This window comes from Macaca mulatta, chromosome 7 (genome assembly GCF_049350105.2).
Source record: "Macaca mulatta isolate MMU2019108-1 chromosome 7, T2T-MMU8v2.0, whole genome shotgun sequence".
NCBI lineage: Eukaryota > Metazoa > Chordata > Mammalia > Primates > Cercopithecidae > Macaca > Macaca mulatta.
Genome location: NC_133412.1, coordinates 154,277,276 through 154,294,513, shown reverse-complemented (window position 1 = coordinate 154,294,513; position 17,238 = coordinate 154,277,276). Strand labels below are relative to the sequence as shown.

The 17,238-nt window shown below is 36.9% G+C and overlaps 1 protein-coding gene across 4 annotated transcripts in view; it reads right to left on the bottom strand.

The window, feature by feature from the left end:
• Positions 1-17,238, bottom strand: part of TSHR (thyroid stimulating hormone receptor) — a 179,012-nt gene that overhangs the window by 68,195 nt on the left and 93,579 nt on the right. For all 4 annotated transcript variants that reach the window (XM_077937653.1, XM_077937656.1, XM_077937655.1 and 1 more), the window contains 2 exon segments: positions 7,146-7,217; positions 731-805 (listed from right to left, as the gene is read on the bottom strand). In XM_077937653.1, the coding sequence (XP_077793779.1) occupies positions 731-805; positions 7,146-7,217 (147 nt within the window).

Sequence of the window (17,238 nt, the reverse complement as noted above, 5' to 3'; positions counted from 1 at the left end):
GATTAGTAATACATAGCTGCTTAAAATAATACTAATACATAGCTGCTTAAAATAATGCAATGTGATTATTTATGTAACACTTTTAATAGATTGTAATCTACTAGAGAAATAGAAAAATTATTCTGAGGTATATTGACTGGTTTTCATTTGCTAGATATAATTCAATATTTATGATAAACATGAAGTTGCAACTCTTATTACACTTATTTTGCAAATGAGGCTAGGAAAGGTTACATGACTTGTCCAAGGCGAGATAAGGAGTAGGCAGAGATGCTGGTGTTCAGATCCAACTCTGACCCACCCCAGAACTAAGGTTATTAAATTCCCTACTGTCCTAATCTCACTAAGCAACTCTTCTCTTTCCGAATTAAGGAAAATATGCCAGCTTTGTAGAATCTTGTACAGACCATAGAATCAAGTAGTTACTCAGTAAGTACTTATTGTCTCACTGACATTCACATCAACAAAATATGCTGACACAGTAGTAATAGAACAGATAGTGGTTCAAGAACAGAACTTTTCATGTTGTCTAACTTCCAACTATGGAATTGAGGTATAATGAAGATGAATTAACATAAATTGAGAATGAGAACAAGTTAATAATTTAATCATAGACGGAAGTTTTGACTCACAATCTAGAAACCAGCTCCCACTGCCATCTGGAGCCCCAAGATTATCAGTCAAGAGTGGTTGTGGCTTAGGTCTATGCTGCACTTTTCCTTGTACTTACATGTGAGTCACTTTACTCAAATTGTAGAAGGAGTGTGATTCGAGCTGCTGCAGAGTTGCATCTATAGACAAGTAGCTGAATGTCAGAAAAAATAAGACAAAATAGAAAGTTAATAAGGTTGTAAACTTCAAACATACTTTTTTTTTTTTTTTTTGAGACGGAGTCTCACGCTGTTGCCCAGGCTGGAGTGCAGTGGCGCGATCTCGGCTCACTGCAAGCTCCGCCTCCCGGGTTCCCGCCATTCTCCTGCCTCAGCCTCCTGAGTAGCTGGGACTACAGGCGCCCGCCACCGCGCCCGGCTAATTTTTTGTATTTTTAGTAGAGACGGGGTTTCACTGTGGTCTCGATCTCCTGACCTTGTGATCCGCCCGCCTCGGCCTCCCAAAGTGCTGGGATTACAGGCTTGAGCCACCGCGCCCGGCCCAAACATACTATTTTTGACGTAACTTTTTGTTATGGGTTTCCCAGATCATGCAACATGTATAACCCTCATAGATTCTGCCTAATTATGTTAAAATTACTTACTACTTTTTTTTCAGATCTCGTGATACCTGAATTCTTCCTGTATGTTAACTCCTATTTATCCTAAGTTCTCATTTAACTGTCATTTCCTTCAGAAACTTTCCCCAAACTCCCTGATTAAAATTTCCCATATGTATATATAGGGATATATATACATATGGTGTTACCCTGTGGAATGTTCCACTGGAGAATTGCGGTTTTCTCTTCATCTTCTTTGAAACTACGTGTCTAATTCCATGTTATTAGACATTCCATTAAAAATGCTTCTTATTCACTCTAGTGTTCTTTTCTGATGCTTGTGTTTTCTTGTTTTTTGTTTTTTTTTTCGATTTTGAGGAACTCTTCCATTTTAAAGGAACTCTTCTATTGCCTTTAAAATACACAGATGTCTAAACGTGGTCTAGGATAATTAAATCAGAGTTTATGAAGGATGAGTCAAGTACTTTTATTTTTCAAAAGCTTCTTAGCTGATTCTAATGTGTAGGCAATTTTGAGAACCACTGACCTATAGTTTGAATTGAATCTGCCATACATATGTATATATATGGTATATATACAGGGATATATATAGTGAGATATCACTATATATCACTACAGACTCCTTTCACTAATTATCACAGTGCAAACTTCCCATTCTTTGGGTGATATTTATGGTGTCTCACTAGACTGTAAATTCTCTGAAATGCAGAACTGTGTCTGTTTTTGGCCACTGACTCTTGAGTGCCTTTCAGAGTGCTTGGCATGTTGTAGACTCTTATTAAGCGACTGAATGAATAGAAGAGTTCCTCAAAATAGCAAAAAAAAAAAAAAAAAAAAAACCCAAAAAACAAAAAACAAACAAAAAAAACCCCACGAGCATCAGAAAGGAACACTAGAGTGAATAAGAAGCATTTTTAATGGAATGTCTAATAACATGGAATTAGACATGTAGTTTCAAAGATGAAGAGAAAACCGCAGTTCTCTAGAGGAGCATTCCACAGGGTGACTACATACTCACTTAAGAATTCTCTTCGTGATTTTAAATGAAACTGAAAATTCAAGGTCCGTCTTAAACTTTGTAAGCAAAAAGTAATTCAGATAAAAGCTTCAAGTACTGAAAAAGGAAGAGAAATTCCTAAATACAACTTGTCAAGAACATATAAGGAATGTTTCAAATAGTTTCCTCAAATTCCATCTTGTGATGAGAATGACTAATGCGGCCAAACTCAATGACCACTTTCTGTTGAGAGGTATTTCTATGACATTTGTGATAATGAACAATTGACAGCTGGTTTCCAGCTATAGCCATAGCAGAGATTCTCAACCCTGGACATGCAATTAAACTACCTGAAGGGCTTTTAAAATACACAGATGTCCAAGACCTGGTCTAGGATAATTAAATCAGAGTTTATGAGGGATGAGTCTTTTACTTTTCAAAAGCTTCTTAGCCGATTCTAATGTGTGGGCAGTGTTGAGAACCACTGGCCTAACGTTTGAATTGAATCTGCCCATAAAATATCCTCAACAATGCAATGTTTACAAGAGGAGTGCTGATTGTTCCATTCTGAGTTTTTGTCTTGGTTATTACAAGTATTCTAATGGCTCTGTGCTTTCTATTTTGAACTACTCGTTCTCTAAACAATTATCCTTTGATTTACCCAGTCTCTTAACCCTTTGCCTCTTGTGGATAATAACATATGAACTTTTTTGATACAAATATATTTCTAACATAAAGGAAACAGTGGAACAGATTGAAAAGAATGAATGTGCCATGTAGAGACTGTGGGGATTTATCATGGATGAAGCTGAGCCAGCTAGCAGAGCAAGATTCATTTTTCAAGGCTGCCAACTGGTTTTCCTAAGCATCTTTTCCGTTGCTCCAAATATTCTACTGAATTTCTTAGTTAAGAAGTATGAGTCTTTCTTAAGATTCCAGAAGGATAGTCACTTGGCCCATATTATCAAATGGAATATCCAGTTTCTCCAACCTAATAACACCTCTTTGAAGGGCTGTGATAGCTTGGTTGTGAAGACAACTGGTAGGAATCGTTTATTCAGTGGGATAAAAATTGCTATTCCCTGCTTACTTACCCCATTCTATAACTAGGAAAAATCAGATCCTACTTCTCCTTCATATGTAAATATCATATAATCATTACAATCATCATATGATTTATCATTCAAACTGGGCTATTTTTGTGAGTTAAAGCAAGGTGCTGTTAACAATTATGCCAGAATACCAAGTGGGAATTTGAACCATCTCAGACAAACCTAGCTTCATCCTATTGATCTCTTTTTTCTCCCCAAGATATATCAAATCTTTAATTATTATTCAGGTATGTATATGTGCTTTTATTCCACAAATATGTATTGAACATTAGTTGTATGACAGACATCCTTCTGGACAATGACAAAACAGGCCTGTTCCCTACCTTCAAGGAACTCACAGTACTCAGAGATACAGATTAACATACAAGGTAAATGGGATTAACGCAAGGTGTTAAGTGCTTGATAGAGTTCAGGGAACCCTATCACTTAACCCAGACTGGAGAATCCAGCACTCTTCCTGGGGGAAGCCTCAGTGGAGCCTTCAGATCTGTTTGGGTGTCTCCTATATCTCAGTCAACCAACCCTCTTCTTATTGCTCATCACTTTTATTTCAAATCTTCTCATCAAATTTCTAACTCTGCCACTTCCATCTTCCATCTTCTTAGATGTCTTTTAATAATTTGATAAGTTATAGAAATGTTTGAAACTTTAAATGAGAATGCCTTGAATTCCCAACCAATAAGCCTGTTAGTTTACCTGCATCTGTCCCATCTTTTCCTACAACTGAGACAGTTAAGTAGAAAAGGGCTCCGTAGCAGAACCTTCAACTGCCTGTGCCCTGGGAGAAGTATGTAGTGGGGTGGAGCTTTGGGAAGTTCATTTATAGTGGGGAGGAGCCTGGCCTTTCCTGTTCTGAGGTGGTACCTGGGATTCAATCTGTGAGGCGGGAAACGGGTTGGGAGGACTCTCGCTTTGCTGAGAGTCCCTGTTTCCCTTTTTTCCCCTTTCACCCAATAAATTCTATTTTTATCACTTTGCAAAGTGTCTGTGAGCCTAATATTTTATGGCCTTGTGACAAGAACCTGGCTTTTAGCTGAACTAAGGAGAAAGTCCTACAACATGACTTTCTTGTTATGATGTAAAATGTGACCATCTTCCTATAGAAGGCCAATCCCTCTATTTGGATTTCATCCCCTCCTGCCTCTTCAGGGACCACATGCTCTTAAAATTGTTCTTTCTTCACTCTCTTTAGCTTCTCCCTCTCTATGGATGCCTCCTCCTGGTCCCAGTAACACCCATTTGTTTGTGACTCTTAATCTCTACCTGAATCTTTCCCTGTGTGCCCCCATATACCCAGAACTCCCAATCCTCTTTACTCTAATTTATTTTTTTCTTTGTCCCATACACTTATTTCCTTCTAAATTAGTATCTAATTTGCTTATTTATTGTGTTTTTCGTTCATTGTCTATTTCCTCCCATTCAAATGGAAACTCCGTGGGGACATGGATCTTTGTCTGTTTGTTCCCTGATGTATCACCAGCTCTCAGAGCAGTGATTGGCACATAGTAGGGGCTAAACAAATATTTGTCAAATGAATGAAAAAATTCTGTCTATGTCCTGATATGTACTCGATCTGCACCTCAAATGCCATACGCCCCAGATTGAATTCCTAACACACCCCCTGACCCTCCACAGCAAATATACAAAACACTTCTCTGCCTAAATGAATGTGCTCATCAACCACACAGATGTCCCAATCAGAAACTTGTATGCATTTCTTTTCCATCTCCCACCATCTCCAAATCAGACAACTTTGAAGTTTATCAGCCCTCCCCTTATTTATGTCTCAAATCTCTATCCTTTTGCATTATTCCCACTCAATGATCATCCTTCAGTTTCCCATCCCGTCCTTTGGGCGCTGCATCAGCCTCTTCACTAGCTTCCTGCCTACAGCCTTGCTCCACTTCCACCCATCACTCCACTGCAAAGCCAAGGGAATGTTTCTCAAATGAAAATCTGACCGTTTCACTTGCCTGCTTAAAACCATTGAATGGCTCAGCCCTTAGGGAAGATTTCAAACTCCTTCACATGATTTACAAGACCCAGTACTAACTTAGACCCAAGTTCTATGTTTTTCTATTGCCCACCTCCCTGCCTAAGCTCTACCTCCAAGAAACTTTTAATTCTTCAGAAAGCCCAGGATTTTCCCTTCTGCTTTTTGCTATGTAAGGCAGATCACAGGTCAGGTGCGATTTTTTTTTTCAGGAAGTCTTCTCCAACTCTTCTCCCTGCTCCTGTTTAGATAATAGACCTCTTATGTGAGTTTCCATATCACCCAATAACTGACCCCATCATGACACTCATCACTCTCTTAGGAATAAAACTGAACCTCTGTGAGTTTTGTCTACTGTTACACACGGAACATCTAGCAAAGTGCCAGGCACAAAGAGGGCTCAATAAATATCTGTTGAATGAATGAAGTAATGGCCAAGCTGCTAGGACATGCAAGTAGAGACACCAAATAGGCAGTTGTATAAGGTAGATGAGGGAAAAGGAAGAGCTAGAGAATTCGAGGTTTTTAGCTTATAGGATGCTAAAGTGGTGCTGTTAAAAGAGAAGAGATAGCTTGGGAGGAAGATGATGTGTTTATTTTGGATATGCTGGTTTTGAAGAGCCTGTGAGACATCAAAGTGGTAATGTTTGGAAATTAGCTGTGTTAGGAAATAGTGCAGCCAAAGGAATGGGAGTGTTTACTCATGGAGAGTGGGGTATAGAGGAATTAGAACAAAATATACAAAGAAAGAGCTGGTAATTAAGTAGCTGGCAAAATTAAAATAGGAAGTCAGAAAAGGAGACTGAGGAAGAGTAGCCGGGTGAGACAAGAAGAGGAATGAAAGAGGAATATGAAGGAAAACAAAGAGGCAAGAATCTGAAAGAGGAAGGACTTGTTAGCAACATAAAAAACTGCAGAGATGTTCAATAGGATGGTCTCTCAGTCTCAGCACTGCTGACATTTTGGAATAGATAATTCTGTTATGGGGAATGTCCTATGAACTGTAGAATGTTTAGCAGCAACCTTCACTTTTACTCACTAGGTAGCAGCCCCGTCTCTACCAAAAATGCTAAATGCTTATAGGGGTAGAGTTACCTGTGGTTGAGAACTACTGAAATGACAGAAACACTAACCAAATGGCCACGGAGTGAGTGCATTTAGCCAAAAACTGTACAGATTGCTTCTGGTTATATTATTTTGCATGCCTGAATTATCTGGATTGCCTGTCAAAATCAATTAAATGAAATAAAGATCTGCTTCATTTCATTCACTCTTTGTCCACCCAATATGGAAAATCCATTTTCTCCTCACTCTAAGGGGATAGCAATTCAATTTTTAAGGTTTAGAATTTTTTTAATTCTCTTTTAATGCGAGAGAGATTTGAAACCATTGGCTATGTTTATAATAAAATGTAAATATTTGTATTAGTAGTGAAAGAATTGGTGACTAGGACAGATGGATGTTTGTCTGTGTATATGTTTAGCTTATAAACTATGGGATGTTTATAGGAGAGATTTACAGCTAAGGTTTTGCCACATCCCAAGATATATTAAAATACATCGAGAATTATGAAATTCTCAAAACCAAATTAATCTAAATTTGATTTAGGTTTTAAAAAATCATATAGGAATTAGGGAGTGGAGATATAGCAAAATCAAATAAAAATTATGTACATAAAATTGTCATATACATTGAAAATGTAACTGCCATTGATTTATGCAAGTATAATAGCGAGTATTTTTCTTGATAGGACACATTTAGAGAATAACATATCACAAATGCAAACTTCTCTTTATATTTAAAAAAACTCACATTCTGGAAATATTGGGCAGACTAGAAAATGCGTGACTTGGAATGGTTCTCAGGCGAGTCTCAATAAGCTTCCTGTGAAAATAACAATCACACAATTAGAGTTTTAATCTTTGGGCCTTTCTAATAATTCACCTTAATTATAAAAACACATTATTAAAAAGCATGACAGTTTTTACATATGTTTCCTTACACATAATCAACAAAAAAAAACTCAACAAACATACCAAAGAACCATACATATACATTTTTTCTCCCAATAAGAATTGAGTGTGAGATTCAGATGCAGAAAATAAATCATCAAACCTCATCTATGAATTAGCAGTAAACTAATATGTCTTGCCTCGCATCATACTTTATTTGTTAACTGAAGGGCAAGATTTCTTGGGGGTCTTTTTATTAAATTGAAAAATGTGATTATTTTACCTTTTACTTTAGGTTTGGGGGTACATGTGCAAATTTTTATATAGGTAAACTCGTGTCACAGGGTTTTTTTTTGTAATGATTATTTCATCACCCAGGTATTAAGCCTAGTACCCAATAGTTACTTTTTTCTGCTCCTTTCCCTCCTCCCACCCTCTGCCTTCAAGTAGGCCCCAGTGTCTCTCTGTTCTCTTTTTGTCCGTGAGTTCGCATCATTTAGCTGTTACTTATAAGTGAGAATATGTGGTATTTGGTTTTCTGTTCCTCTGTCAGTTTGCTGAGGATAATGACCTCCAGCTCCATCCAAGTCCCTGCAAAGGACATAATCTTGTTCATTTTTATGGCTGCATAATATTCCATGGTGCATATATACCACGTTTTCTTTATCCAATCTGTCACTGATAGACATTTAGATTGATTCCATGTTTTTGCTATTGTGAAAAGTGCTGCAATGAACATTCGTGTGAACAACACAATATATTCATAAGTATATTAAGACTACTGAATTTATAACATGTACTTGTCAATGGAAATGTCTTGGAATGCTATCAGAATATACATAAAGTACATATTAGAAAGAATTAAATGCATGTTTTAAATCTTAAGGGTTAAAAATAGTGGCATGGTTACTCCCTTCTCACACAAGTAAAAGTCTCCTCAATCATATCTTGATCTTATCATCTACGTGCTGCAGTCTGGAAATAACTGACTGGCAAGGAGCAAATTCTTCCTCAGAATCTTAAGACATCTTTGTTGGATTTGCACCTTAAAGGTGTGACTTTTCCTCCAGTTTGCTTTTTTGGAGACTCTTCAGAAGGTGAAGACTGTTCTCATTATACATAATGAAACACCTTCATGCATTCCAGTATGCCTCTCCACCTAGGCACTCCATTTTTTGAGTTATGCTCTTTACTATAGTTACTACTTGAGAATCTTGTATGGAAAACAGTGTGCATAGTGTATTAACTTGGCAAAAAGACAATGCCTTAAACACTACTCAGCTTCTCCATGTGTCTGTTTTTGCCATTTAATCACACTGGTAATCACACACCATCCAGTTAGTACCTCATTTATAGATATTAGAATAACATTGTGTATTTTTTCTTCTCTAAGCTGAGGTGTTACTTCTCAACAATCTATTTCCTTGGTCTATGCTTTCTTTGAATTATTCCTTTTTGCAACGATTAAAATATATCTGTAACTTGCCTAATCAAAGCATCAGCAAGACCAAATTAATTAGTAAAAGGACCTATTAAAATGGATGGAGGGAGGTGATGTGAATGACAAAAGAGTAAATCTTCAGCTCTTTCCAACCTCTGGTGTTTCGCCATGAAGCCCAATATTGCCTTAATATTATTTCAGAAATTCAGGTCCCATAAATTACTTGTTCTCCTTTGAAGGCCTCCTACTTATATTTCCTTAATTGAGTTATCCAGATTCTGAAGTTAAAAAGATATGAGAAGAACAAGTCATTCTACCAAAATCTCTGTGTAAAATTGGGCCATGCCAAAGGAAAACAAAAGATACACACCTGTTGAGTATCACCCAAGGCAACTGAGTTTAAGCTTAAAGATAGTCTTACTCATAGAGCTGTCATAAGGCAAATATTTTGTGGGCATATTTATGGTAAGATTTTAGGTAATATGGGTCTAAACTGTAACTTTCACTGACTAAAATTTTTTGAGTTTAGCCCGTGTTCAAAAGTAAATAAGTGTATAAAATTAAATACAAAACTAGAATAAGATTACAATGGTTTCTAAGAAATTGAACGACTCAATAAAGCAAATAATCCTATTAAAATGGGCAAATGATGTGGCTAGACACTTCTCAGAAGAAGACATATAAATGGCCAAGAGATATATTTAAAAATGCTCAACATCACTACTCAACAGGGAAATGCAAATTAAACCACAATGAGATATCACCCTGCACCTGTAAGAATGGCTATCATCAAAAAGGTGAATGCTAGCTAGTGTTGGCAAGGATGTAGAGAAAAGGGAACCTTCACACACTGTGTTGTGGAAATGTGAATTAGTACAACTATTTTGGAAAAAAGTATGAAGATTATTTAAAAAACTAGAAGTAGAAATACCATATGATCCAGCTATGCCACCCAAAGGAATAAAAATCAGTAAGCTGAAGAAGCGTCTGCACTCCACATTCACTGCAGCAGTATTCACAGTCGCCAAGACAAGGTAAATTTAAAGCTTTCTGGAAAAGAGTCATGATTCTAGATACCATTAAGAACATTTGTAATCCATGGGAGAAGGTCAACATTTCAACATTAACAGGAGTTTGGAGGAAGTTTATTCCAACTTGCATGGATAATCTTGAAGGGTTGAAAACTTCAGTGGAAGAAGTAACTACGGATGTGGTGAAAATAGCAAGAGAACTAGAATTAGAAGTAGAGCCTGAAATGTGACTGAATTGCTGCAAACTCATCATGAAACTTTATTCAATAAGGAGTTGCTTCTTATGAGTGAGCAAAGAAAGTGGTTTCTTGAAATGGAATCTAGTCTAGGTGAAGACGCTGTGAACATTGCTTAAATGACAAGAAAGAAATTGAGAATATTACGTAAACTTAGTTGATAAAGGAGAAGCAGGGTTTGAGAAGATTGACTGCAATTTTGAAAGAAGTTCCACTGCATATAAAATGCTATGAAACAGCATTGCATGCCACAGAGAGATCTTAGCACTGGTAGACTACACCATGTGGTGTAAACATAATTTTATATGCACTGGAAAACAAAATAAAATTGTGCGACTTACTTTATTGTGATGGCTTGTAAAGGAACCCATAATATCTTCCAAATCTTTCAAAATTGAAAAAAGGGTGGTTTTTAAGTGTTCTCATCACAAAGAAATACGTAAGGTGGTGTATATGTTAATTAGCCTGATTTGATCATCCCACAATGTATACATGTATCACAATATCATGCTGTACCCCATAAATAAATAGAATTATTTGTCAATTAAAAATTAATAATTTTTAACAGAAAAAGTGCATTACTTTACTATTTTTATCTTTATAGGATTGTACCTACCACATGGAGTTGCTATGAAGATGTAATAAATTATTATTAGAAGCACTTATAACAATGTTAGGAACATAGTGAACACTAGATGTTTTAAACAAAAACATATAAATCAGTTCACCAATTTCTTGATGATGAGAAATACAACTGTCACATAGATCTGAATATTCGTGATGGTATGACCAATTTTTCTTTTCAGCAGACTATTTTAGGGAACCATGAAATATTCAGAAGTTTGCCTGAAGATCATGAAATCAATCAAAACAGGAGATGGACCCATTTTTTAAAATGTTCTCAGGCCAAGAGAGCATAGTATTGTTGTTTTACACAAGAAATGACCTTGCCTTAAGGTCTGAACACTGATTTAAGTTTCCTTTCTCCTGGACATGGACTGGTTGGGAATTTCCAGAGTTCTCATCTCTGACTCCACTTTTCCTTTGCATTTATTGCTGATCAATCTCCTGCCTGATGGATGTTTTTTTCATATTGTAGAGTGTTATTCTGTTTCCCTTAAGAGATTTTATATGTCTTTATTATGATCCGTGTGTGTTACTTTAAAAATTTACTTGATTTCATTTGTTTCTAAGTTCTTAGGGAGAATTATAGTGCACCTTCAATATTATTGGGAGTATTTTATTGTAAACTGTGTTACTCTGTTTTCATACTGCTTTGAAGAAATACCTGAGACTGGGTAATTGATTCACAGTTCTGCATGGCTTGGGGGGCCTCCGGAAATACAATCATGGCAGAAGGTGGCAGAAGGCGAAGGGCAAGCAAACACCTTCTTCATGGCAGCAGGAGAGAGAGAACAAAGGGTGAACTGCCAAATACTTTAAAAACCATCCGCTCCTGTGAGAACTCACTATCCTAATAACAGCATGGGGGAAACCGTCCCCATGATCCAATCACCTCACACCAGATCTCTCCTTTGACATGTGGGGATTACAATTCAAGGTGAGATTTGGGTAGGGACACAGAACCAAACCTAGCCTTGGACTGCCATTTAATACGTGTAGTGCTTTTACTTGGTATGTAAATAAAAGAAAAAAATTTAAATGTATCTCTTTGCTCTTCCTCACCCCTCACAGAACCATTTGGGCTTTGAGGAGCACTGTTTAATACCTATATGATTTTCAAACATTATTATTTTATGGATGAATAATCTGAAGAGAGGATGAGTGACTCAAATTCATTTAATAAAGTAATACTAGCCAATTTTCCTGCAAGCTTTTCATTATAAAGTACACATAGATATGGTATTCTAAAACTACATAGCCATAGATAGATTCCTTCCTTTGCTATGCAGTTGTGATCCAGAAGCATTTCAGGAACCAACACACATTTAGTAGACCACATATATTGAGTGCCTACCATGTTCCAGGCATTATGCAGAGTGCTGGGGTTGCTATGGTAAAGAGTCAAAGCTTCTGCCTGCCTGAAGCTGAGACCAATGTGGGAGCCAAACTTTGTTTTAAAATCTCACTTTAATAACTATATGCTATGAAGAAATAATACAAGACCTATGTGAGTACAGTGCATCCTCACTTAATGTCCTGGTTAGGTTCTTGGAAACTACAACTTTTAAGAAAATGATGTATAACAAAACCAATTTTATGACAGGATAATGGATATAAACAAGAGTTAAATTCCAATGGCATATTTCTGGTCACAAAAACATCACCAAACTTCTAAATAAAGACCAAAACACTTATACTATTAAACATTGAAATAAATGTGAACTATATACACATTTAAGAAAGAAAAATAAAAACAAGATAATTATTTACTCAATTTTCGGTGAATCAGAGAGTGAGGGCAATCCTAGTGGTGGTAGATTCAATCAAAGAATACATGTTTGCAAAATGAACATTGTCAGAAGCACCTCCTACCACCACGCAGTTCAGAAACAAACCACAAATACAGTGAGCTCACTAAGCACTTTCATACTGCATTGTTTATTGTATGATTATCACGTACTTAAAAAGTTTTTATTTTACAATAACTTGTATTTATTCATTCATTCATTTTCCAACCTGCTTAATTCCAGCTCAGGGTCACTGGTGGCCAGAGCCCATCCTGGCAACTTGGAACAAAGTAGGAACCAGCCTTTGACATCATTCTATTACAGGATACACTCGCACATATACCCCTGCACTCATCATTCTATTACAGGATACACTCGCACATATACCCCTGCACTCATCAGATTGAGACCATTTAGACATGCCAATGAACCTAGCATGCCCATCTTTGGGATGTGGAAGGAAACCGTATTAACAATAAGAGAGGAAAGCCCATTTAGATATAGGAAGAATGTGTGAACTTCCCACGGACAGTGATCCCGGCCAGGAATCAATGTTTCTTTTTTCATCAACATTATAACAAAATGACCTTACTGGAAGATCTGCTGTATATGAAAAGTCCCCTTGAAAAAACTGAATTCAGCTGAGACCTGAAGACTTCTGTTTATGACAGAGTCTAAAGGATATTACAACTTCAGTGAAGGAAGTAGGGTGATGAGTTGAAAGTCAGGGCTTTCTTAACCTCAACTGAAAAAGGGATAATAATATCCATCCTCCTCATTTATTGTTATGAAGAGAGAGCAAGGTAGATATAAAAGCGAACTATCTACTGCAAAGTCCTGAGTGAATGTCAGGAATTATAATATATGGGGTCTTAGCTACAATGTTGTCTATAAACATAGCAGGCATTCAGTTAATACTTCTACATAAAAGCCAATGAACAGGCCAGGCGCGGTGGCTCACACCTGTAATCCTAGCTCTTTGGGAGGCTGAGGCGGGTGGATCATGAGGTCAGGAGATCAAGCCCATCCTGGCTAACACGGTGAAACTTCAGGAGATCAAGCCCATCCTGGCTAACACGGTGAAACTTCATCTCTACTAAAAATACAAAAAATTAGCCCGGCACCTGTAGTCCCAGCTACTTGGGAGGCTGAGGCAGGAGAATGGCGCGAACCCGGGAGGCGGAGGTTGCAGTGAGCCGAGATGGCACCACTGCACTCCGGCCTGGGCGACAGAGCGAGACTCTGTTTAAAAAAAAAAAAAAAAAAAAAAGCCAATGAACAAACATATGTCATCTGTCCAGTGTTCTGGAAAGCAGCTGTCCTTACAATTGGCAATGTGGGCTTTGGCACAGGGTAACTGTTTTTCTTGGTTCTCACATGCCTTTTGGCAGTTCATAAATTCACCATCTATCATTAAAATTTCATAGTGTTGTCAGTGAATTTTATTCAAGGAGAAAAGACCTAATTGTCTTAAGGCATTTTCAACCCAGTCAGAACAATGGGCTAGACATTCAAAAATAGTATGTATGTATTTATCACCTATATATTCTACTCAGACACATGGAATACCATAGTCAAACATTTTGGGGGAGGGATGTGTGTGTGTGTGTGTGTGTGTGTGTCTGTGTGTGTGTGTGTATTTGCGCCAGTTGTTTGTGCTGTTGTTTAGGAGAAAAAAATAATTTTGTTTGAAAAATGGCCAAAGAGTGAGTTCTTCCCATTCTTAATTTGCATTTCAGGTGTCAACACTCTTGCATTAATTTTCCTTTCAGTATGTGTTTCAATTATTATACATTGATTTAAAACCACATATTTTCTACCCACCATGCCTGTTTCTTTCCTTCATTTATGTAGATCCAAATTTCTATTTTCTTTTTGTCTTGAAGAACTTCCTTTAATGTGTTTTGTTTTTAGTACAGGTCTGGTGGAAATGACTTTGCTGAACTTTGCTTATCTGAGAAAGTATTTTTACTTTTAATATGGGAAGATACTTTTACTGGATATACCATTCTATGTAGGCAGGTTTTTTCCAATACTTTAATGATGTTATTCTGTTGTATTCCAGCCTGTGAAGTTTCTGACAATAAGCCTGTTCCCCTTTTAACCTTCATTCCTTTGTAGGTAATGTGTATTTTTTAAATCTGGCTACTTTTAAGATACTCTCTTTATCACTCATTTTCAGCAATTTGATTATGATATGTCCTGGTATCATTTTCTTTATATTTATTCTTCCTGAGATTCATAGAGAGGTTCTTGGATTTATGGGGTTAGAGTTTTTATCAAATTTGGAAAATATAAGATTATTGTTGCATTAAAATTTTTCTTTATTTTTTTTTTCTCTCTCATTTCCTTCTGGAACTCCAATTATGTATAAGATAGATCACAAGATAGATCACTTGATATTGTCATGTGGATCATTGATGCACTCAATTTTTTCTGTTTTTTTATTTTTACTTTTTTTCCTCTCTGGGCTTAATTTGGATAGTTTCTATTGCTAAGTCTTTAAGTTCTAATTTTTTCCTCTTCTGTAGTATTCAATGACATTAATCTCATCCAGTTTATTTTTCATTTTCTATATTTTTAATTTTAGAAGTTCCTTTTAGATCTTCTTTATGTCTTCCACTTTTCTCATTATTATTATGCATTCTTTTATTTTTTTGAGGTTGTTTAGAAGACTTATAATAGATGTTTTAATGTCATTTCTTGTTAATTATATCATCTTTGTCATTCTGGGTCTGCTGCTACTAACTCATTTTTCTCTTTGTTCTGGATCATATTCCCTGACTATGGAAGTAAAAACATGGTCACAAATTTCCCTCTTTGGGAATCTGGGCTGACTTTGATTATCTGCTTGATTATAGAATGTGGTAGAAGTGTGTTCTGAAATTTTGAGGTTACATTAGAGGAAGCCTTGCAGCTTTCATCTGAGTCTCTTGGAATACTCTCTCTACTTTTATATTTCACAGTAAATACGTAGCTATAGGTAACCAAAATACCTAGTATATGTCTGATATTATTTAGGTAGGAATTTTATATTTTTGTAATTACCCTGTGGGTTTTTAGCTTCCAAAATTATTCAGTAAACGTGAAATTGATTTGAATTTATGTTTTCATTGAAACAGCAGTGATGACGAAAAAAAACCAAGTGGGAGGTGAATGATGAGAACACATGGACATGTGAGGGGGAATGACGTACACTGGGGCCTGTTGCGGGCCATGGAAGGGAGAGCATCAGGAAGAATAGCTAATGGATGCTGGACTTAATACCTAGCTGCTGACAGGTTGATAGGTGCAGCAAACCACCATGGCACCCATTTACCTATGTAACAAACCTGAACATTCTACACCTGTATCCCCAGATTTAAAATAAATAAAAATTCTTTCATTGAAGAAAAGCCCAGGATCAGATGGGTCTTTTCTTGTTAATTTTTTTCCTCTCTGGGCTTAATTTTGGATAGTTTATATTGCTAAGTGTTTAAGTTCTAATTTAATTCCCGTTCATCTTTTAACCTTCATTCCTTTGTATGTAATGTGTATTTTTTTAATCTGGCTCCTTTTTTTTTTTTTTTTTTTTTTGAGACAGAGTCTCGCTCTGCAGCCCAGGCTGGAGTGCAGTGGCGCGATCTCGACCTCGGCTCACGGCAAGCTCCGCCTCCCGGGTTCACGCCATTCTCCTGCCTCAGCCTCCTGAGTAGCTGGGACTACAGGCACCTGCCACTGCGCCTGGCCAATTTTTTTTTTTTTTTTGTATTTTTAGTAGAGACGGGGTTTCACCGTGGTCTCGATCTCCTGACCTCATGATCCGCCCTCCTCGGCCTCCCAAAGTGCTTTTAAGATACTCTCTTTATCACTCATTTTCAGCAATTTGATTATGATATATCCTGGTATCATTTTCTTTATATTTATTCTTTTTGAGATTCATCCAGAGGTTTTTGGATTTATGGGGTTAGAGTTTTTATCAAATTTGGAAAATACATGATTATTGTTGCATTAAAAATTTGTTTTAATTCTACCAAATGTATAACAAACTAATACCGATCTTCCCGAAGTATTTTTAAAAATCGAAGAGGTGGCAATTATCCCTAATGCATTGTACAAGGCCAACATTACTCTGTTACTAAAATCAGACATGGACACAAGCCCAGTTCTTTTTTCATCTTTTAGCTCCCACTTATAAGTGTGAACGTGTGGTATTTGGTTTTCTGTTCCTGCATCAATTTGATGAGGATAATACCTTCCAACTGCATCCATGTCCCTGCAAATGATATGATCTCGTTCCTTTTTATGGCTGCATGGTATTCCATGGTGTATATGTACCACATTTTCTTTATTCAGTCTGTCATTGATGGGCATTTAGGTTGATTCCATGTCTTTGCTATTGTGAATAGTGCTGTAGTGAACATAACGTGTGCATATCTTTATAATAGAATGATTTGTACTATTTTGGGTATATGCTAAGTAATGGGATTGCTGGGTCAAATAGTGTTTCTGCCTCAACATCTTTGAGGAATCACCACACTATCTTCCACAATAGTTGAACTAACTTACACTCCCACCAACAGTGTATAGTATTCTTTTTTTTTCTCTGCAATCTCGCCAGCATCTGTTGCTTTTTGACTTTTTAGTAATTGCCATTCTGAACTGGTGTAAGATAGTATCTCATTGTGGGGTTGTTTTTTGAGACAGAGTCCAACTCTGTCACCCAGGCTGGAGTGCAGTGGCGCGATCTCGGCTCACTGCAACCTCCTTCTCCCGGGTTCAAGCAATTCTCCTGCCTCAGCCTCCTGAGTAGCTGGGATTACAGGCATGTGCCACCACGCCCGGCTAATTTTTT